The sequence below is a fragment of the Cynocephalus volans genome, chromosome 8 (genome assembly GCF_027409185.1).
Source record: "Cynocephalus volans isolate mCynVol1 chromosome 8, mCynVol1.pri, whole genome shotgun sequence".
Taxonomy (NCBI): domain Eukaryota; kingdom Metazoa; phylum Chordata; class Mammalia; order Dermoptera; family Cynocephalidae; genus Cynocephalus; species Cynocephalus volans.
This window is the reverse complement of record NC_084467.1, coordinates 64,276,414-64,300,624: the sequence shown is the minus strand read 5'-3', so window position 1 is coordinate 64,300,624 and position 24,211 is coordinate 64,276,414. Positions and strand designations below refer to the sequence as shown.

The 24,211-nt window shown below is 33.1% G+C and overlaps 1 protein-coding gene across 1 annotated transcript in view; it reads left to right on the top strand.

Moving 5' to 3' along the window:
* Positions 1-2,778: 2,778 nt before the first annotated feature.
* LRRIQ3 (leucine rich repeats and IQ motif containing 3) overlaps positions 2,779-24,211 on the top strand; it is a 154,942-nt gene continuing 133,509 nt past the window's right edge. The window contains exons 1-3 of the mRNA XM_063105773.1: positions 2,779-3,027; positions 3,611-3,934; positions 20,772-20,905. Coding sequence (XP_062961843.1) covers positions 2,779-3,027; positions 3,611-3,934; positions 20,772-20,905 — 707 coding nt within the window. The remainder of the gene's footprint in view (positions 3,028-3,610; positions 3,935-20,771; positions 20,906-24,211) is intronic.

The following is a 24,211-nucleotide window of genomic DNA, read 5'->3' as shown; positions in this document are numbered from 1 at the left end:
ATGATACAATAATTATGGACATATGTCATTATACATTTGTCAAAACCTATAGAATGTACAGCAGAAAGAATGAACCCTAATGTAAAGTCTAAACTTTAGTGAATAATGACATACTACTATTGGTTCATCACTTGTAACAAATGTACCACAACAGTGCAAGATATTAACAATAGAGGGAGGACTGAGGGTTTTGGAGAGAGCATGAAGGAGAATATGGAAGCTCTGTACTTTGCACTGTTTTTCTGTTAACCTAAAACTGCTAAAAATAAAAAGTCTATTAATTAAAAAAAAACCTACATGATCATAAAGAAATGACACATTTCTTTGGTGTATGACTTTCATTTTGCACATTCTTGAATAATAGTTATTGGCTTTAACAGAACAGATTCCATAGCTAAAAGTTTTGAGCATACCATTGTTTGTCTTTAAACATCCCGATTTGTCCTAAGTATGGTTGCTCATAAACCCATGTTATAAACTGTTCTGAAGTTAGCCCATCTTTAGGCCAAAATGGAAATGTAGGTCTTTGAAAAGGAGAGCTTTTCATGAGGAAAGATTTCTTAGGGTCTTTTCTATTAAGGGAGTCCATTCAAGTGATAGGATGCAATGTGGAAATTGCCCTATATTCACGGACCTATAGAGCTTGATGAGTTTGTAAGGGTTTATTCATATCTATTTATTCCATATCTGGCTTTTTACATTTGAAAGACTGGTTTTCTTGTAATTTTAGATCAATCATTCTCAAGGTGTTCATGAGTTGCCTGTTAAATTATAGATTCCTGGCCCTTTAGCTCAGAGATTCTGATACAGTAGATATGAAATGGAGCCCAGGAATCTGACTTTTAATTAATTCCTTAGCTGATACTTAAAAGTTCGAGGATTGTAGTTTTAGGCCTTGGCCAGGGTGTAAAGAGTTGTCAGTGTCTTGAAAGAGCATAAGAGTTTATTTGGATTTTCACATTTATTCTCATTTTAATGATGCTGATTTAGTTTACCTGCATGTGGTAGAAATTGATTTTTCCAATGGGAGGGTGGTTAATCTTACAGCTCATACATTTGCTTCTCAACTAATCACTGACTGATTACCTTTTATGAAGCCTAAAATTAACCATAGTAAGGGAAATTTCATATATATGTCAGAAATACCATATAAAATTATATTTAAAAGCTTTGATCCAAAAGTTTTAGATGAATTAGTCAAAGTTTAAAGCTATTAGAATTCAAGATTCTAATTGCTTAATTGAATTGAATATAAGAATAAATAATGTGATGACAAATTGTCTCTCTAAGAAAACAGTTGATAGTAGCTGAAGACCTATATTGCACATTTACTTCATCAGGCTGCATTTTTCATCCTCTGTTATGGAGATTGTCAGTCTCCTGATATGTTTATTATTCAATGCATTTCTTTATTTCACAGTATTTTTTAATCAAAATTATTATACCAGCTATGCTAAAGTATAGTTTTGCTTGTTTGTTGGTAGTTGTCCTGAAGTGATGTTTTTATCTCAGCTATTTTACTGAATTCCATGTTCTTTAAGTAGTCTATGAAAAAGGAAATTTTTCTTCCTCTTACTGGTTAGTCATTGGTGAGGGCAGTGATACCTTTTTGAGTAGTATTTATATACATATTAGATATTTATCTTCTTTGGGATAAAGGTTCTGTGTGAATTAGATTTTTTTTTTAAATTTTAACTTTTCTGCCCACTTTTATTTTCACTATCTCTTAGCACATGTATTTTTTTGTTTTCAGATAGAGTTTTGAAAGTTGAAAAAAAAATTTTTTTTTTTAATGATTTCAACTTTATTTTTTATTTATTTATTTAATTTTATTTTTTTAAATTTTATTTTGTCGATATACATTGTGGCTGATTATTGCTCCCCATCACCAAAACCTCCCACCCTTCTCCCTCCCCCCCTCCGCCCCAACGATGTCTTTTCTGTTTGCTTGTCGTATCAACTTCAAGTAATTGTGGTTGTTATATCTTCTTCCCCCCCCCCCCGGTTTTTGTGTGTGTGTGTGTGTGTGTGTGTGTGTGTGTGTGTGAATTTATATATTAATTTTTAGCTCCCACCAATAAGTGAGAACATGTGGTATTTCTCTTTCTGTGCCTGATTTGTTTCACTTAATATAATTCTCTCAAGGTCCATCCATGTTGTTGCAAGTGGCAGTATTTCATTCGTTTTTGTAGCTGAGTAGTATTCCATTGTGTAGATGTACCACATTTTCCGTATCCACTCATATACTAGCAAACAGAATACAGCAACACATACATAAAATTATTCATCACGATCAAGTGGGATTCATCCCAGGGATGCAAGGTTGGTTCAACATATGCAAATCAATAAATGTGATACACCATATTAATAAACTCAAACACAAGGACCATATGATCATCTCTATAGATGCTGAAAAAGCATTTGATAAAGTTCAGCACTCATTCATGACAAAGACCCTCTATAAGTTAGGTATAGAGGGAAAGTATCTCAACATAATTAAAGCCATATATGCCAAACCCACTGCCAATATCATCCTGAATGGGGAAAAGCTGAAAGCTTTTCCTTTAAGAACAGGAACTAGACAAGGATGCCCACTCTCACCACTCCTATTCAACATAGTGTTGGAAATACTAGCCAGAGCAATCAGAGAAGAGAAGGAAATAAAGGGCATCCAGATTGGAAAAGATGAAGTCAAACTTTCCCTGTTTGCAGATGACATGATCCTATATATCGAACAGCCTGAAAAAATTTTTGAAAGACATTTTCCATCTTTCCTAGATGTTTCATGGAACAATTACAGAAGAACTAACTAGTCACAAAGAATGGAGTCACTATAATGAAAACATCATAGAAGACCAGAAAGATTTTGTTTTTGTGAAGTTCAATGGCCTTCATTTAAAATCTATGGAAAATTTGCAATCATGTATCTCTCTTAGAGTATGCATCTTCTCAAACAATTTTATTACAGATATTCATCCACTTCAAAGTTGTATGAAATTAATCAAACTTGATCTCCATGGAAATCAGGTAAGCAATAGCCATTTCGGATCTTTGCACATAAATGAATTAATATATTATAAGCACTTCTGTTATACATGCGCAATTTTTCCCAGATAGTCTTTTACCTAAAATATTAAAATAAATAAATAAGTTAAAAATAAATTTAAAAATATAAAATTTATATAAACACAAATTTAAAAATGTAAGCAAACATTTTTAAATAAAAATAGAAATACATAAAGTGTGTGATTTGGTATATTTTCCTTAAATCCATAGTCTAGATTAAGAATACTTCTTGATTCCTTGATTCTTTTATGTAAGAAAAGTGTTTTAGCAAAGTTTAAAGAGTCAGCCTATATTACAAAGGAATTTTCACTGAACAAAATATATGTTGTTGCATTTAATTACACTAATAAGGATAGCTTATTCCAGATGCCCACTGTATTATGTTTTCCCCTAGTCATTCTTTGTCTTAATATAAATACTCTGTTTGTTTATTAATTAGAAACTTGCCATACTGAATTTTAGAAGACATGTAATATTTTACCATTTTCTATGCAATTTGTAAAGAGTAATATTTGAACTTAAGATATTTTTAATACTATTTCAGATAAAGAGTCTGCCAGATACCAAATTTTGGAGTGGATTGAAGAACCTAAAACTCCTCTATCTTCATGACAATGGGTTTGCAAAGTTAAAAAATGTGTGTGTGTTGTCTGCCTGTCCAAACCTTATTGCCCTCACTATGTTTGATTGTCCAGTAAGCCTTAAAAAAGGATATAGACATGTTGTTGTTAACAGTGTATGGTCTCTCAAAGCTCTGGATCATCATGTGATTTCTGATGAAGAAATAATTCAGAACTGGCAACTTCCTGAAAGATTCAAAACATGTAGCTACCAACTTTTGTTTAATTTTTGTCCAGCTTTGAAAAAGGTAATTGGCCTTATTAGAGTTTCATTTAAGAAATTTTAGATTTTGAGTTCTATGCCTAAATTATATGAACTACTTAATATTTTTTACATCAAGTATATAAAATATCATAATTGAGTATATTAATAATGGCTTTATATCTGAAAATTTATAAAAGCTTCTATGAATACTGCATAAAAAATGTTGAGCCTAAAATGATCAAATTGTAAAGAGCTACATTTTAATTTTTTTATTTGAAAGTATATCTCTAATTTATTCAGGTTTTGGTATATGAGTGATTCCATTACAAGTTATAGTGTGTAAAAAATATGTTGCAGAACAGTGTTTATAGTGTGTTCTAAATTTACATAAATTCACATACATATGCATAGGAAATTTGAGGAAGAATAGAAAATTTTTTCTTTTTTCTTTGTTTTTTTGACCGGTAAGGGGATCGTAACCCTTGGCTAGGTGTTGTTTGCACCACGCTCAGCCAGTGAGCGCACTGGCCATCCCTGTATATGATCCGAACCCACGGCCTCAGCGCTATCAGCACCGTACTCTCCCCAGTGAGCCACGCGGCCGGCCCAGAAAATTATTTTGGACAGTGATCACATCTCAAAGGGTCTGTAAGCATTGTACAGTGATTATGCATGGAAAGGCTGAAAGTTATGAAGTTGGAAGACTTTATTACTGCATACAATTCTTTACAAACTTATGAGCATAGTAATGATTTTTTTAATAGTTAAAAAACTTAAATTTGGTAACAATTTTGTAGTAATAGTTTACAAATTAAAAAATGAGCAGTATTGAAATCTGGCATGTTAACCTGGACCCTAAAGGGAGAATATCATTTAGTTATTCCAGTTGTGTGGTACAGTGTAATCTAAGGTGGGAATATGCATGACTTCTTTAAGAACAATGAAAAAGACTGAGATTCATTTTAAAAAGTAATGAGAGGTTGGGAGTGGGTATTAAGAAGGAACTTGGATGACATACTAAGGAGTTTAGAATTCTGAATTAATACAATAAAGATCAATTGAAGTTATTGGAGTAGGTAAATTAAGAGTGGTTCTTTCATAGTAGGTGCTCTATGCATAAATGGTATTGACAAATTTTTTAAAAGGTGATTAATCCAATGTTTTGGTAGCAGATTAATGGGAGGCAAAAGACAGATTAGGGCAGGGAGATCAATTATTATGGGCCAGAAATGATGTGATTAGGGTTGATAAAAGCAGACAGCAGTGGCAAAGAAGAAAAAAGACAACGTAGAGGACAGACACTTATTCAGTGAAAGCCAATGTGTTAGCGACTTCGTATATTTCACTCTGTTCCTTTACCAGATAGATACTGCGTACCTAATCTGTAAGAGGGATTATTCTGGGCCTTGGAGATTCAGTGGTGAACAGTACTGACACAGTTTCTGTTCTCGTTAACTCCAGTGTAAAGGCACCGGAAAGAAACTAAAGCTGAAAAACAAAAACAAAACAGTACAAAACAACCGTAGAATGTCAGATTGTGTTAATTGCCAAAGAAAAGAAATTAAGGCACTAGCACAAAATGAAAGGGGTGGAAATTTGGGCTACATTAGCGACGGTGGATGAGGAAGGCCTTCCTGAAAACTATCTTATTAACTCTTCATCAGTGCCTTTGATGTGGAAAGGTATTACTCTTATTTCACAAAAGAAAATGAGGCTTAATGAGGTTTAGGATCTTATCCAGTATTAGGCAGCCAGTGAATTATGAAGCTGGGATTTCAAAAATTCTTAGTTTCGCAGCCCTACAATCATTATTGTATCACAAATCACAGACAGAATAAAGATTTGACTAGATTTTTCTAACTGATTGAATGTGGGAGGAGAAGAGTAAGTGAGGAAATACTTCTTTACTGTTTTGAACCTGGGTAACTGGGACAAAAACTTACTTTAACAGAAATGTCAATGTTTAAAGGGTTTTGATAGAAAGATGAATTTGGCCGTGATTATTGATGGAGAGATATCAACTAGGCATTGGAAGTTAACTAAAATTCAGAAAGAGTGTTCTGGGCTTGAGGTGTATATCCAGTAGTTATTTGCTTGAGGTCATAGTTGAAGCCAAGTTCTCTCGGAAATATAGAAGGATTAATACAGGTTGAGAACTAAGGACAGAGCCTTGGGGTACAGACTTATTTTGTGGGTAGAAAGCATTGGAAACAATGAGTTGAATGGAGAATTGATCCCAGGAGTTAAGAGGAAAACAGAGACATGGATATTATTATCATTTGGGTTAAGAGAAAAGAGTGATTATAAAATGTTTTTAAGAGTAAAAGAAAATTAGCATTGAGACAAAGATATATTGAAAGGCTTTTTGATGCTTTGGAATTTCAATAGCTTGCTGGTGCTCAACATGAAATTATAATGGGTTAATATGTGATTGCCAAGTATAGAACCTTTTCTGAAAAAATTTTGGACAGAGGCAATACGAACAAACTCTTGATAAGGAGTACATGTAAATCTTTGGGGATAGATATTTATTTAGCAATATTTGAAATATATTTTCCAGAACATTTCATTACACTTATTAATGAGTATAAGAATATTATGCAAACAGAAAATAATGAGGAACCCTATAAGAGTTCATGCAATTAACGTCTGTAAGTTTTATCATTCTTTTGTTAGAACTTGGATGTAGAAATTTAAAAAGTATATGTTTATTCTAAAAGAAATAAATTTAGTAGTGCAATTAGAGCTTGTGGTCTATTACACAATAAAGATATCCAGAAAGATCTTGTTTATCCTTAATTCTGACATAAAATGATTTATAGATCTTTTTGGGGGGGGGAATCTAGTTGGACAATTTCTGTATTTTGAAAAAAGAGTGGGAAACATGGGATCTTTTTTACTATATGAAATCAAAGTACTTTAGCAATATGAAGGGCTTAGTTATCTAAAAGCATATAATGGAAGAATATACATTTATATATTTATCATTATATGCATGTAATTTTTTTAAGATCGGAGTGATTTGGGAAGGAGCCAGTGTTATCAGCTGGGATTTCATTTTGTCTTCATGTAATAGGAAGCCAACTAAATAAGGATTTTATTTTTATCATGTAACAGAAAGTTCAGAAACAGGTAGTTCTTCTGTGTAGTTGCTCAGGGAAATCTTGAAGGACCAAGATTTATTCTAGCTTCCTCCTCTGCCATCCTCAGCAAGTAGACATTTCCCCCCATAAGCAATGAGATTCTTCACTTTCAAGCTTGGGCTTAGGATAGGAAGGAGGGGATTGGTGAGAACAAAAAGCATATGCCATCTGAGACTGTCCATATTGTATTAGGAAAATAATACTTCTAGCAGTGGCTCACATGACTACCACTAGGTGCAAAGGAATCTGATAGGAGTATTTTTAAGTGGACACGTTTACTTCTTAAAGAAAACCAGTACTTTATTAATAAGGAAGAAAGTAAGATAGATGGTTGAAAGGCAGCTAACATTTTCTGTTACATAGTGAAAAATAAAATTGATACTGTAGTATAATATTGCTTCTTTATGGAAGAGATTTTTAGCTCAAGCATTTAGCAACATTTTTTAAAATTTCAAATGTGATTTTCAAAAGAAATATAAAAATGCATATATATAGTATATATAATTACCAAATAAATATATAAAAATATATGTAATAGAGTAATATAGATTTGATAATGTTTGTAAAATTTTAAATGTTTTTGCTTTCAAAAAATAGAGAACATAAAAATATCGTGCATATGAAATATAAAAAAAGACAAAGAGTTGAAAGTAAGTCTTTATAAAAATTACTGCATGTTTACATTTGTGGATGTGAGCAGAATTATAAATAAATATGAGTAAATTATAAATTTATTATAAGTAAATATAAAAGCCAAAATCAAGATGTTTATTAGCAAGATCAAGTCCAAAACCAAAAGTAATGCAGAAAAATGTAAAATACTAAGCAAATATATATTGAGAAGAATAAAGCAAAGGACTTAACATTAGTCTCAAACAATGTAGAATTCAGCACACAAAGCATTAAATGGCATAAATAGGATCTCTTTCAATTGATATAAAATGAAACAACCACAATAAAGACTTTTTAGTTCTGAATGTTAATGTGCAAAATGGAGGGGCTGGCCAGTTAGCTCACTTGGGAGCATGTGGAACTGGTAACACCAAGGTCACAGGTTCAGATCCATGCACTGGCCAGCTGCCAATAAACAAACAGACAAACAAAACATATTGTTCAAAAACCTATGCCATAAATACTTTTATAAATATAAGAATAAATTGATAGAAAATATTTCAGCAGATGGAAAGCAATACATTTTTATCTCAACAAATGATGTTGTTTAAAAATAAGCACACAGAGCTTCCACTTCCAGAAAGATGGGGAAATGAAATACACTTTCTTACTTTTGAGTTTTCTAAGTAACTTTTAATACTTGCAACAAAAACCATAACACTATCTGATGTGGTTCCAAATAGAAGTGGTTCTAAATATTTGTAGAAGAAATACGTAAGAAAATTATAAATAGGAGTGTAAAGGGATGTTAAGGGAGGTGAGGTTTCTATACTTGATCTGGTGAATTGGTGACTTTAGTTGATTGTGACATTAGTTGACTGTGATATGTATATCTAGAGCAACCACTAAGATAGCTTTACAAAGAGATACACAAAAAGTACAGATAGAGGAGTGATATCAGGAAGATGGCAGAATAGGAGGTTCTCAGCCCTAGGCCTCCCACAGAGTCACTAACTGGCAGAGCACAAAATATGAGAAAAAGAACCATGAGAGATAAAAAGAACATTTTCACATTATCTTTGTTACCCCTTCCCCAAGCCAGCACAAAAACAGGGTAAGAAGGGTCCCCTTGACCTGCAGTTTCTCCAGTGAGGGAAAGAGAGACTGAGGTTGGTGTTTAAGTTTCACACTATTTTGGTGTGCTGCCTGAAAGGCACACTTTTGCCTTGCTTCATCCAGAACACTAGAAGAATTGGCATAGCTAGACTGTCATGGGATAGCTAGTAACAAAGAAAAGGAGCAGAAGCTTTCAGTGGCTGGCAAGCACAGATACTGGAGCAACTACTGTCCCGAAGCCCCTGCCAGTGGCCTTGCCCAGCTACAGACCCCAATAACATCCTTGCATAACAACAGTCCCCAACGCAGTTGCCCCCTCTTGACTAAGGAGATGCACCACCTGGCCTCACCCGACCTCAAACCCAATGGGCCCCATCTGACCTCAGAACCATTGGACCTTGGCAGCAGGCTTTGCCAAACAGCAGACCCAGCAGCAAGCCTGCCTAGAATCATAGGATGGGCTAACTGGTGAAGATCTTTCACTGCTGAAGCTAGCTGTGAAGACTAAAATATATGACTGCTTCTTTAAATACACAGATGCCAACACAAGGATGTGAGGATCATGAAGAATCAGGGAAAGATGACACCATCAGAAGAAACTAATACAGCTCCAGTAATCAACCCTAAAAAAATGGAGATCTAAAAACTGCCTTATAAAATATTCATAATAATTCTTTTAAAGAAGATTAGTGAGCTATAAAAGAACAGAAAACTAATTGTAATCAGAAAAGCAATACAAAATGAATGCGATGTTAAAGAAATAGAAACCATTAAATAGTAATAACAACAATAAGAATTTGTAGAGTTGAATAATGTAATGACTGAAGTGAAAAATTCAATAGAAAGTTTAAAAGGCAGGATCAATCAAACAAGAATTAGTGAAATCAAAGATCAGTAATTTGATATTATACAGTGAAGCAAAAAAAAAAAAAAAAGTGAGAAAAAACCTGTGGGACTCACAGGACATCAACAAGGAAAACAATGTATGTATTGTTGAAGTCCTAGAAGCTGAAGAGGGAGAGAAAGGGAAAGAAAGATTATTTAAAGAAATAATGGCTGAAAACATCCCAAAACTGTGCAAGCAAATAGGTATCTAGATTTATAAAGGCCAAAGATTTGTGAGTAGGTTGAACCTGAAGAGGTTGACACCAAGATACATTATAATTAAATTGCCCAAAAGGAAAAATAAGGAGAGGATTTTGAAAACCACAAGAACAAAGCAACTCATCACATACAACAGAACTTTCATGAAACAATCAATAGATTTCTCAGCAGAATCTTTCAGCCAGGAGAAAGCGGGGTGTTATATTCAAAGTACTGAATAAAAAAACTGCCAAACAAAAATACTATACCTAGCAAAACTGTTCTTCAGAATTGAATGAGAGATAAAGATGTTTCAAGATAAACAAAAAATGAGGGAGTTCATCAACACTAAGCCTACTTTATAAGAAGTGCTAAAGGAGGTTTTTTGAGATGAAACAAAAATTTTATATTAAGAATAACTATAACCACAAAATTTGTTAATGGATACACAATATAAAAAGTAAACTATGACATCATAACAAAGTATGGGGGGACAGTAAAAGTGTAGATATTTCATATGTGGTTGATGTGAATTTGCTATCAGCTTAAAGCAGATTTATGTAAGAGGTTTGATGTAAGCCTCATGGTAGCATCAAATGAAAAACTTATTGTAGACAGAAAAAAGATAAAGAGAAAAGAATCAAAGCATAGCACGACGAAAAGGTTAAAACACAAAGAAAGATAATAAGAGAAGAAGCAATGAATGAGAGAACTACAAAACAGATAGAAAACAATTAACACGGTGTCAATAATAATCCTTTACTTATCAATAATCATTTTAAACATAAAAGATTAAATTCACCAATCAAAAGAAATAGGTTGGCTGAATGGATTAGAAAAGACCCAACTATATTCTGTCTGCAAGAAACTCACCTTGTATTTAAGGACTCACAGAGGGTGAAAGTGAAGGGATGTAAAATATATTTCCTGTAAATGGTAATCAAAAGATAGCTGAGGTGGAGATACTCATATCAGACAAGATAGACTTTAATTCAAAAACTGTCACAACAGACACAGAAGATCATCAAGTAATATTAGAAGGATCTATTCAACAGGAAGCTATAACAAATATATATATGCATGCAACATCAAATCATCTAAATACAATCTTGTACCGCAAAACAACATTTTGGTCAATGATGGGCTACATATAAGTTGGCAGTTAGAGCAACAGGCTATACCATATAGCCTGGGTGCATAGTAGGCTATGCCATTTAAGTTTGTGTAAGTACATCTGTGATGTTTGCATAAGGATGAAATCACCTAGCAATGCATTTCTCAGAATGTATCTCCTTTGTTAAGTGATGCAAGACTGCATATAAAGCAAACAGCAGATTTTAAGACAGAATAGATAGCAACGCAATAATAGTAGGAGATTTTAATAGCTTACTTTTAACAATAGATCATCCAGACAGAAAATCAGTAAGGAAACATCAGACTTGAAAACTATGAGCAAAATATACCTAACAGAAATTGGCAGAACGTTCCACCCAACAGCGGCAGAATACATGTTGTTTCTAAGCACATAGAGAACATTCTGGAAGATAGATCACATTCTAGGTCATGAAAACAAGTCTTAACAAACTTTAAAAGATTGAAATTATTCCAGGTGTATTTTTCAAACACAAATTTGTTTCTTGCAGACAGCATATAGTTGGGTCATGTTTTTAAACCCACTGGCTAATCTCTGTCTTATAATTGGTGTATTTAGATGTTTTAATGTAAATTTTAATGTAATTATTGTCAGGTTAGGATTTAAGACTGCCATTTTAACTTTTGTTTTCTGTTTGATTCCTCTGTTGTTTTCTTATTTCTCCTTTCGTATGTGTTACTAAACTTTAATAGAAATTCATTTAGATTTATCTATAGTGGATTTTTTTTTCAGCATTACTGAGGTTATAATTAGTATACAAAAAACTGAACATAATTGATATATACAATCTGGTGAGTTTGGACATATGTATATACTTGTAGTACCATAACCACAATCAAGTTTACAAACATATCGAACACCTCCAGAAGTTCCCTTGTGTAACTTTGGTTTGTTTGTTTGTTTGTTTGGTTGGTTTTGTATGTTTAATGGTGAAAGACTAAATGCTTTCGCCATATGACAGGGAACAAAACAAGGATGTCCACTATCACTTCTCTTTTCAACATAGTGCTAGAAAGTGTAGCCTCGTACAGTAAGGTGAGAAAGGAAAACAAAATACATAGAAATTGAAAAAGGTGAAGTAGAACTTTCTCTATTTGCAGATGAAATGTCACTTATGTAGAAAATTCCAAAGAATCTTGAAAAAATATTTTAGAACTAATATGTAAGATTAATAAGATCATATGATGCCAGATAAACATAAAAAAAATTGTATTTCTATATAGTAGCAATGAACACATAGAAACCAAAATTTAAAATATAATTTATAATCACTCAAAAAATAAAATATTAATATATACCTAACAAAATGTGGGCCGTATTTCTATGCTGAAAACTACATAATGCTGATAAAAAAATCAAATAAGTTTAAAGAAATGTAGAGACAGATCATCTACTTTTGTATGAATCAGAAGACGGTAAAATAAATATTTCAATTCTACTCCAACTGATAAACAGGTTCAATGCAATTCCTGTCAAAATCCCACAAGATTTTCTGCAGAGATAGAAAAATTATTCTAAACTTTATACGGAAAGGTAAAGGAACCAGAACAGCTAAAACAACTTTGCAAAACAGGAATAAAGGAGGAGGAATCAGTTACCTAATTTTGAGAATTATATAACTACAAGAATCAAGACTTAATGGTATTGGTGACACATAGATCAGTGGAATAGAAGAGAAAACCTAAAAATAGGTTCACACAATATGTCCAACAAAATTTTGACAAATTACAAAAGCAATTTGATGAAAAAAACAGCCTTTTCAAGAAATGTTGCTGGAGCAATTGGGCATCCATAACCACCCTCCAAATCCCTCAATCTAAGTTTTATAATTTATACAAAAATTTACTCAAAATGGGTCAAGAAGTTAAATGTAAGACAAAATAATAAATAAACAAATACAAAATTTTTAAAAAAGGAATTTTAGAAAAAAAAAAAAAAAGAAAATCTGTTGGATTTACAGTTAGAAAGTTTTCAGACCTGACAGCAAAAGTGCAATCTAAGAAGGAAGTAAGAAAAAGATAAAGTGCAGGTAATCAAAAAATAAAAAGTTTGCTCTGTGATAGACCCTGGTAAGAGAATGAAAAGACAAGCTGCAGAGTTGAGAATAATATTTGCGAACACTATGTATTAGTTTTCTAGAACAGCCATAACTATGTATTAGTTTTCTAGGGCTGCCAACATAGACTGTGTGGCTTACACAACATAAATAATTTGTTTGTTTGTTTGTTTATTTATTTACAATTCTGGAGGCTAGAAGTCCAAGATCAAAGGGTCAGCAAAGTTGGTTTCTTCAGAACCCTCTCTTTGGCTTGTTGATGACTGTCTTCTCCTTGATTTTGCATGCTTTTACCTCTGTGAAAGAGTTTGTATCCTAATCTCCTCTTCTTATAAGGACACCGGTCATTTTGGATTAGAGCCCACCCATATGACGCACTTTAACTTAATTACCTCTTTAAAAGCCCTGTCTTCAAATATAGTCACACTCTGAGGTACTAGCAATTAGGAATTCAACATTTGAATTTGGGAAGGGGAGATGATTCAGACCATAAAACCACATATTTGACAAAGGACTAGTATCTAGAATACGAGGGTTCTTCAAAAAGTTCATGGAAATTAAAAGATAATATTAATCTTTCTATGACTTCTTGAAGTACCCTTGTATATATAGAACTCTTAAACCTTAACAACAATAAAGAAGAGATAAAACCAAAAAAACAAAAATAAAAGCAAAGAAATTGAACAGTGGACAAAATCATGAAGAGACGCATTTCACCAAATGATATAAAAATGGCAAAGTAAGCACATAAAAAGATGTTCAACATCGTTAGCCACTAGGGAAATGCAAATTAAAACCACAATGAGATATCACTATATACTTTTCAGCAAGGTTAAAATTAAAAAATAGTGACAACACCAAATTCTGCCAGGTATGCAGAGAAACTGGTGGGAAAAAAAGATTTTATACTACTCTGGAAAAGATTTTGGCCGTTCCTTAAAAACTAAACATGAAATGATCATATGATTCAGCAAATGCTCTCCTGGGAATTTATCCCAGAGAAATGGAGGTTATAATCCCACAGAAACTTCTATGTCAATGTTTAAAGCAGTTTTATTCATAATAGCTCCAAACTGGAAAATACCCAGATGTCCTTCAATGAGTAAATGGTTTAACAAACTGATCCATCTTTAGCATGGACTAGTACTCAACAATAAAAAGGAACAAATTATGTGATATGCATGCAACAACCTGGACAGTTCTCTAGAGAATTATGCTATTTATGTAAAATTATTTGAACATTAGAAAAATTATATTACCAACTCCTAGTATGTTTATCCCACTTACTTTTATTAAATAACTTTTATGTACCATGTTAGTTTTGTTCTATTTATTGGGTTTACAGTGCTTAATAAAAGACAGCCCTCTGGTACTTAAGTGTTTGCCAAGTGATCCTTAGAAATACTGATTTAAAATAATACAAAATCTTCTTTGCTAGTGTAGGAAGTTTCACACAGATTTTCACCATTTTGTGTGAGTATTAAAGTAAATGTAATATTAAGGATACAGTACGCTTTCAGAAGGAATAAAAAGGTAAAATTGTATGGTTTTACTTTATGTGAAATAAACACTTGTGGGATTGGGATGTTTTATACTTTTTGAATATGTTTTGAAAATGTGTGCCAAATTAGGAAATTCTAGTGGAAAAAATTCACAAATGGAATAGAAAAAGGTAGACATTATGGATCAAATACATGCAGAACTAAAAACAGATATAGGAAAGAGAAAAATAAGTACAAACGTATTTAGAATATCAAATTTATTGGAAAGAATTACTTTGTATAATTTTATACAGTCTGAATAGGAAATAGTTTTAGAATTAATTTTTAAAACTACTCTTACTGTCAGTATGCAAAGTACTCTCTTCGATGAGTCATAATTACAAAAGTCCTTACTATTTTTCTTTTGAAATGTCTCATTATACTTTATATCAGGAATAGCAATAGCTCCTGTTTCATTCCATAGAAGTGATAGAGTATAGATATTTCATTATTCTACCACCTGTTTTATTGATTTTTGATAGTTTTCTGCTTAACTATATGTTGTTCTTTGTCAAGCTTTTACTATAATTTTTTTAGTGGACTGAAAATATTGGTACTAATTGTATCTTATAATTATTGATTTCATAATTTTGCATTATGTTAGTTTGGATAAATTGCTTAGTATATACCTCTTTTTAGGCTAAATTTTGTGAGTATCAAATATAATAAAGTATGTAGAAGTCTCTTGAAACTCTAAAACTCTGTATTATTTAAAGTATTATTATAAAACTATTGACAGATAACCTTGTTTGAATGATTGAAATGTTCTAGCTACTGTTTTGAATGCTTTACAAATATTACCTGGCAGTCACTAATGCAGTAGTGCTATTCTTGTCTCCATTTCACAGATGATGAAAACAGGGTATAGACAGGTTACTTACTCTAGATCACATAGCTGGCAAGTGGTAAAACAGGGATTTAAACCCAGGTAGTTTTTCTTCAGAGCCAACAGTCCTCCAGTGGAGGAAATGCATTACTTTCCATTAGAAAAAGTAATTTTTCTAATTACTCCATCTGTCCTAAGATATCCAATAATTCATGGCACTTGGACATGTTTGCAGTGATATCTTTACTGGCATTTTGCAAGATAATTGTTTTAGTACACAGAAAGTTTAAGTATTGTCTGGAGATTACTTGTTCTCTAGAATGGATACTAACATTGCCCATAGCTAATGAATATTCTGCTAATCTCTTTAAAGTGAAGGAATTATTCATGAGTCAGTGGGAAGTAGTACTCTGTTATAAACTGCAGCATGAGCTTAATGGTTCTCTGCTGGTGAGAGCTGCATCTAACAAGGACTACTTGAACTGAGTCATCCAGATTCGCTCCTGTGTTCTTCTCCTTCACTTCTCCCTCTCTCTCTCACATACTTTTACACAGTTACACTCAACTCCCCGTTCCCCTAAGCCACACGTAAACACCAGGAGCCCAAATGCAATGAACAGAGAAACATAATGATTTGTGGAAATCATATTTGTACTAAAAACCAGTAAAGGATAACATTTATAAAAATGTTATTTCCTAGAGATACTTCTAGACGTAGTAAAGATTTTTTTTTAGATATAATGAAGACGGAATTTGCTATGGTCTGAATGTTTGTGGCCTCTCCCAAATTTATGTGTTGAAACCTAATCCCCAGTATGATGGTATTTGGAGGTGAGGCATTTGGATGGTGATTAAGTCATGAGAGTTTCACCCTCATGAACAGGATTAGTGCCTTTATAAAAGAGGCCCTAGAGGGCTGGACAGTTAGCGTACTAGGTAGACTGTGGTGCTGATAATACCTAGGTAAAGTGTTTGGATCCCCATACTGACCAGCCCCCAAAAGGGGTCCTGGAGAGATTCCTTTCCCCTTCCACCATGTGAGAGCATAGTGGGAAGACATCACCTTATAACCAGGAAATAGGCCCTTAACAGTTACAGAACCTGCCAGCACCTTTATCTTGGACCTCCCAGTCTTTGGAACTATGATAAATAAATTCCTGTTTCTAAGCTACTCTTTCTATGGTATTTTGTTATAGCAGCCCAAATGGACTAAGACAGAACTGAATCAAAGGAAGAAACTAAGGCAGCCTGGCTCTAAGCTGTTTTTCCTAATAAATATAATGAAATGACAGGCATTAGAGGAAATTCTGCAAATCCCCCTATTTGGTGAGGGTAGTAATGGACCAAGTGACAGATAGGATCTATTGCTACAGATCACAGAATAAGTTTCATGGAGAGGCCCAAGTACAGGCAAAGTTACAATAAACAGCAAACTAGTATGTGGCAAGACTTATCCAGGACAGGACAGTCAGGAACTCCAGAAAAGAGCTTAGGCTTAGACATATAACTTAACTGGAGTAGCTGACAAACTAAATAGAAAACTGTGAGGAAGCTGGCCTATGACAGAAAGGTTTTACCAAACTGAGAAGAAATATGTAAAATGATAAGAAAAAAATGTAAAACTTGGAGGTCAGATCCAGTATATCTAACATATCCAGATATAAATTACAGTACAACAAATAAAAGCAAATAAAAGAGAAGCAATAATCAAAGAAATAATGGAAAAAAATATCATGGATATGAGTATTGCGCAAAATTCATGAAAGAATTGCATGTATTTTCTTTAAAACTCTTTGAAGTTCAGCTCTCTAGTCAGGAGAAAAAAAGCATAAGTATTTATACTTCGGATGAGTTTTTTGAATTTAAGAAATCACTAGGCAAATAGAGGTGTTGGCATAAGTGCAGAGTGTGTGAGGCAGAGTGGAAAGCATTTGCAAAGGCACAGAGGTATTGATAGAACTTGGCACATTCAAGTGACAACAAGTAGTTTAGTTTTCTTGGAGTTTAGAGGACATGTTTGGGCATGTCAAACGAGGCTGGAGACAAAAACAGGATTAAAATAGCAAAGGGTGTTATATGTAATACCAAGGAGACAGGACTTTAAATTGCAAGATCTTGGGGAAATGTTTAAGGCTTTTACATGACCTGATTTTTATTCTAGAAAAATCATCCTATATTCTTAGTTTTGGAGTGGAGGGAAATTGAATGTAGAGGAATTAGTGAGAAGTCTATTGACTTAGCTTACAAGCATCAATTTAATATATTGGTAGAGGGTATAGAGAATAGGGAACAGATTGAAGAGATATTTACTTGACAGAATTTAGTAACTTATTGGCTGGAAAGGGGTGAGAAAGAGGAATGTGGGTTTATTACTTAGTTGACAAGATGAAGAATAGTTTTAACGACTGTGTAAGTAATGCAATATGAGGTATGTATTGGTTCAAAAGGGGTAGATAATTATTTCGGTTTTTGACATGTAAATAGAGAAATAGAATTGGACACTTATTTTACAGGTCATTAAGAGATAATAGCTGATGGGAGATACAGCTGTGTGATAATCTGCATATGTGAAGCAGTAAGATGTAGCAAGGAAGGTGGTATTTGAGGAGAGTTAGCAGAGAAAGATGGAAATGGAAGAAAGCCAAATTATCCAAATGTTTAAGTGGGTTTGCAGAAGATGAGGAACTAGCAAAACAGACTGATAAATAAGAAGTAAAAAGGTAGAAAAATTGAGTGTGATGTCATTGCAGCCAAGTAAAGGAGTTGAATTATAAGAATAAATTGGTTGATGTTGTTAAATCAAGCTTGGAGGCCAACAGTCATGGTTACTTAGTGATTTAATAGTCAATTGATAATCAAATACCAGTTTTATAGACCAAGTAGCTTACTTAGTCCTAGATATATAGAATGAAGAGTTATTAAACTTGGTGATCTTATGTGGAGAAAACAGAACAAATAATTGCATTATAGTATAAGCTTGTCAAATAAAAATAATCAGGACTTAGTAAGGAGAGACTTTATTAAAAAGGCTTATTGCAAGTGAAGGAAAAGGGTATTGCAATAGGCAGAGGGGGACTACTGCAATAGGGAGAGTGCACTGACCATAAGATCTGCAAATGTTGGGCCTGCCCCGTGGCTCACTCGGGAGAATGTGGTGCTGGGAGCGCCAAGGCCACGGGTTCGGATCCTTTATAGGGATGGCCAGTACCACACCGTGCCGAGGGTTGTGATCCCCTTACCAGTCAAAAAAAAAAAAAGAAAAAAGATCTGCAAATGTATTTTAGGCAAAACTGTCCTTCTTTTATAGGAAGGAGTAAAAAAAAAAAAAAAAAAGGCTAGAAAGAACTGGGTATGGGGAGGTGGGATGAGAGGAAGTGTCATGATTTGACAGTAGATCAGAGAATGTTCTACCTTGAGACTAGCCTATCTCAGGTGATGCTGATAAGGAGAGGCTGTAAGCTGACTCAGGCTGAGGGCAGGCCAAAGGTTGGGGGCCTAAGGGAATGAGAGAATTTTAACCAAATTTTGGCTAACAAGTATTTTTGTGGCAATTGTTCAATGGAGACAAAACAGTTCAGCTAAAAGGCAAAGAATGGGAATTTGGAAGGTCTGTGTCAGGCTTTGTCATAGGTAAACAAGAAAGGTATCCATGTGTATTTTCTAAGTCAGTCATAAGGGGAAGGGTGCTTCTTTGCAGTAAGCTATTTCCTGAAACAAAGGAGGAGGAGATTACTTAACTTGCATTGTTTTCTAGGATCACAGGGCTCAGGTAAAATTCAACATTGTGAAGTGTGACAATGAGTTATTGCATAGGATAATATTGTGGAAGGATATTGAACTCAGATCAATGTCAAGAAAAACTTCCTTAAGGAAGGAACTGAATCTCCAAAAGACTAATATAGTGAGACAAATCATTGGGGACAGTTCAAGAAATGAGAATGGCATTTGTAGAAAGCATTGAGGTTTGATTATCAGGTAATTTTCAGGAGTGTAAGTGGTTGGATATTGCCAAAGTGGAAGGTATTATATGTAGGGTAAAGGGAGATGAGGTTGAGGAGGTAGGAAGGGACTAGATGAAGAAAGACTTTATATGTCAAATCAAGAAATTTGTAACTGACCTTTTGATGCTGTGTCAATGAAATATATTAAATAAGGATGCTATATGATCAAGTTTGCATTTTGGAATGTTCACTCTAGCAATAGAGCATATTATTGGCTAAAGGGAGTGGGGAATATGAATTAATTTAGATATCAGTTAGGAGTTTTTTAGTAAGTTAGGGAAGAAGTGATAAAGACATGCTGTAAAGCAATGGCAGAAAATTAAAGAAAGGGAGAGGTCAGACAGATATTTGGGATGTTGAATATGCAATAGTCCCCCCTTATCTGCGGGAGTTATATTCTAATACCCCCAGAGGTTGCCTGAAAGCTATAGATAGTACCCAAACCTCCATATAGTGTTTTTTCCTATATGTGTATACTATAATAAAATTTAATTTACAAATTAGGCAAAATAAGAGATTAATAATAATAACTAATATAAAATAGAACAATATAACAATGTTTGAGCATTACTACTCTTGCCATTTGAGGCCATTATTAAGTAAAATTAGGGTTCCTTGAACACAAGCACTGCAAAGCCCCATGGTCAGTTTGATAACTGAGATGGCTTCTAACTGGCTAAGGGGCAGGTAGAGTACATAGCATGGTTATGCTGGACAAAGTGATGATTTACATCCCAGGTGGGAGGGAGCAGTAGGGCACAAGATTTCATCACTTCTCAGAAAGGTGCACAATTTAAAACTTATAAATTGTTTATTTCTGGAGTTTTTCATTCATCTAAAAATTTGCAGGAAAGGAGATATTCCTTAAAGTATAATGTCTTTCTCAAGGGAATGTGCCATGTTCCATTAAAAAAGCATTCTAGTTAGGTTACAACAAAATTTTGAACTACTGTAGATTATTTTAGGAATCCAACATGCATCAGTTTTCTTGTGGAAATCCACAAAGTATAGAGTTTCATTGGAAACCTGTTTCAGAACCCAAGAGGATTATGGTCAAAATTTTATATATATGTTATCAGATTGGGAGAATAATCTCGAATGGAGAATTTTATCATCAAGAATCTTGCATTTTGTACAAAGAATTGAAATTAGTCAGTGCTACTAGTTCTTGATATTTTACTCTAATATAGGTGATATCAAAATGTATTTGTTATTTAACTATCATGCCTATAAGACACCTGTGAACATTTTATTAGTTTATTCATACCGTTAGATTATCAAGTTTAAAATATATTTTGGAAATACGTTGATGAAAGAGAAAAATAATAGAATATATTTTCTTTATGCAGGGAGCAACATATGAAGATGAAATTAATAATATTAAATATATTATTTCAAAAATTAATGAAATTCTGGCTCATAATTCACCAGTTTTGATTGTTCAAAGATGGATACGTGGTTTCTTAGTTAGAAAAAATTTGAGGTATGTTTGATTTTTTTTACCATTTGGATATTGAAATAAGATAATAAGGAAATCAGTGATAAACAGTCAATTTTCTAATGATTTTCATTTTTATATTCTTTATTACCAGTCTATTTTATAGACTATTTGACCTAGTTTCAAGGAAAATACCACAGACTCTATAGTAATATATATTATTTAGAATAATTAAAATGTTATACTTTTATTTTTTCTTTTAAATTGACAATTCAAATAGCTAATCAAGTTTTTTTTAATCATTGTTTAAATAATTCTGTTTTTTATTAAGCTTAAAGATATTAATCAAAAACATATATTGAATTTCTCTCATGTAATGGGATGTAGTAGAAAAGTAAGCCATGGGCTGTATGAGGGTTCTTCAAACAATTACTGAAAAAACGGAATTAAAAGATAATACAAATCTTTCCATGCCCATTTTCAAAACCCCTTGTACAATAAGTTACAATACATATGTAAACCATGAAACAGATATGACAACTTTATATTTTGTTTAAATGTGAAGACAATTTTGCTGACATATCCTTTACTGCATCAATCAATATTATCTTTTAGTTAGTGTTCTTTTCCTCTCTCCTTGTTTCTTGCATTTCTTTGCAGTAGCTGGCTTTTGCAAATAAAGGAAAACTTTTTTGCTAGAATCTCTTAGTATTGTACTTAGGAAGATGAGATAGGATACTTTGTCATCGATTTATGTATTAGCCATGCCAAACATCAAACATATGAAAAAATAAATGAACGTTCTTGTATAGCTTATTTGCAATTGCTAAATGGTAAAGTTCAAAAGGTAGAATAAAATTTTGGCCTTGAAATATAGGTAGGATTTAAAATAGATCTAGAATTGTGGTTACTAGTGGCTGGGAAGGGAAGGGGGAAAGGAGGGCAGAGAGATTGGTTAATGTACACAAAATTACAGCTGGATAGGAAAAATAAGTTGTAGTGGAGTACAGTAGTGCTAGGCATCTATGATTAATGACAATTGATTGTGTGTTATCAAAAATGGTTGAAAGAGAGGAGATCAAATGTTCTTATCACAAAGAAATGATAAAATTTTACACCAGCACCCCCTCCGAAGCATTTGCACTTCGGCAAGATGGCTACAATGTCACTAATTGATAGGAATATTTTTAGCTCCATTATAGTTTAATGGAACTACTATTTGTGCTAGTTGTATTTGTACAAGGGTACTGCAGAAATTTCATGGAAAAATAGAATTAAAAAGTAATATAAATCATTCCATAAACTTTTTGAAGACACCTTGTATATGTGGTCCATTATTGACCAAAACGTTGTTATGCTGCACATGACTCTATATGTTCTTATTAGCTTTTCTTTTAAAAATGTTCTTATTGTTGTTATTGTTATTTCTAGGGCTCTGTGTGTTATTTGAGTACACAGGAAACTTTCGTCAGATTTTTTTGTCTCTTCCTGTTACAGTTTCCACAGCACGTGTTTCCACATAATGTTTCAAAAATGTAAATCTATTCATTTTATTGACCAACTTAAAACTCCTCTAATTGTTCCCAATTTGCTTAGGACAGCTGTCTGGGATATTTGCCCCTATAATGTGTATCACTTACTTTTACAATCACAAACTCTTACCATACTGTATTGCAGTTATCTTCATAATTATCTGTATCTCCAGATGTACTGTAAGCTCTGTGAGGTACAGAAACTACACCTCTATTTGTTTTCCACTCTGTATCTCTAGCATATAACATCATGCCTGTCACATGTCAGGTGCTCAAAATACTTGCTGAATTGATAAATACATCAATAAATGGAGAGGTTGTGTGAGCTGAAATCAGAAAATATTTCTGGATTTATCTATGGGAAAACAAAAGCAAGAACTAGGAAACATGGAAAGCTGCCCTGAGAGGTGTCAATGGGTTCCTACAACTTAGGGATCCAAGTGATTAGTTAATTCTCTCCGATATCTATTTCTAGTCATGAGAAATGTCTCCCCACACCCCAATATTTTGCACCTCACTTGAACTTTTTACTTAAACTGCTTGAGATATTATATACAGCCTAAATTTAGAAAATTATTGTAATTAATGCCATTATTTTTTAGAATGGTAGTATTTCTAAAATGGATGATCAGATGTAAGAGAAGTACACTTTTATTCTTAGGATGAATTATTGCAGTCAGATTGGCTGCCTCCTAAACCTAAGTAAGGCCACCTATATTGAGGTCATAGGGAGAATTGTTGGTTGGGTTGAAGGGTTGTAAAAAACGTAAAAGAATGGAGAATAGGAAACAAACATTTATTGAATGTGCCATATACATAAAGCACTATCTTAGATACTTTAATCTACTTTAAATCATTTAATAAACCTTTTGAGTTTGTCCTGTATTTTCTATTTTACAGATGAAACATTAAGAATTTAAACTTGTTGGAGAAGTTAGAGTATGTATCCAATGTTAGACAGCTATTTTGTGTTGGACATTTCTGGTCAGTTATGAAGAGATGAAAATATGCATGTTAAATCTGTAAATGTCAGGTTCTGTGTTTAATATAGTCCAAATTCTGTGCTCCTTTTACTTTTCTTTTCATAGCCCTAGAATCAACTATTTTCAAAGAGCTCTAGTCCTTTTCATGGAAAATGGTATTTGGAAACTAAGATCTGGGAACTAGATGTATTCATTGCTACCGGGGTGTCATGGTTCCTAGGCGATTTCAGCAGACAGAATAGAAAATAAATTATTATTTTTTAATCATGAGTTCATATTGATACCTCAAATGCTAATTCAAAGCAGAGACTTCTTCACTTCATTCAACATTATACTTCCCTTCTACCATGAGAATTCTGGTTACCAAGATCAATAATTTTACTCATTGATTTAATTCTGCAGTGATACAAAATAATTTCAGAATTGCTATGTATATACTATTACCAACAACATTTATCAAAAACATTGTCCTTCTGAAAAACTATATTTTTATGACTTTTACATTTTAGGTAATATTTATTAAATAATTTTTTTCTTAAAAAATATAGAAGGGGCAGAAATGAAATATACTTCAGTCATGTCATGAGAGAAATAGTGGAATTTGGATATTTAAGTATCAAGAATTAATGTAGGGTAAATCAAATGGTTGACTTCAAAGAGTTGAATATTTTCTGTATAGAAAATAGAAAAAGGAAACAGGTATAGTGGGTGAATGTTTCAGAAGACAGATTTTTAGCTTATTTTCCAGAAAGATTTCTAACTATATGATTGTATGAATTCAGTGGTTGTACATGTCTTTTAACAAGTAGTATAAAGGTAGGAGCTGTCTGGATGCT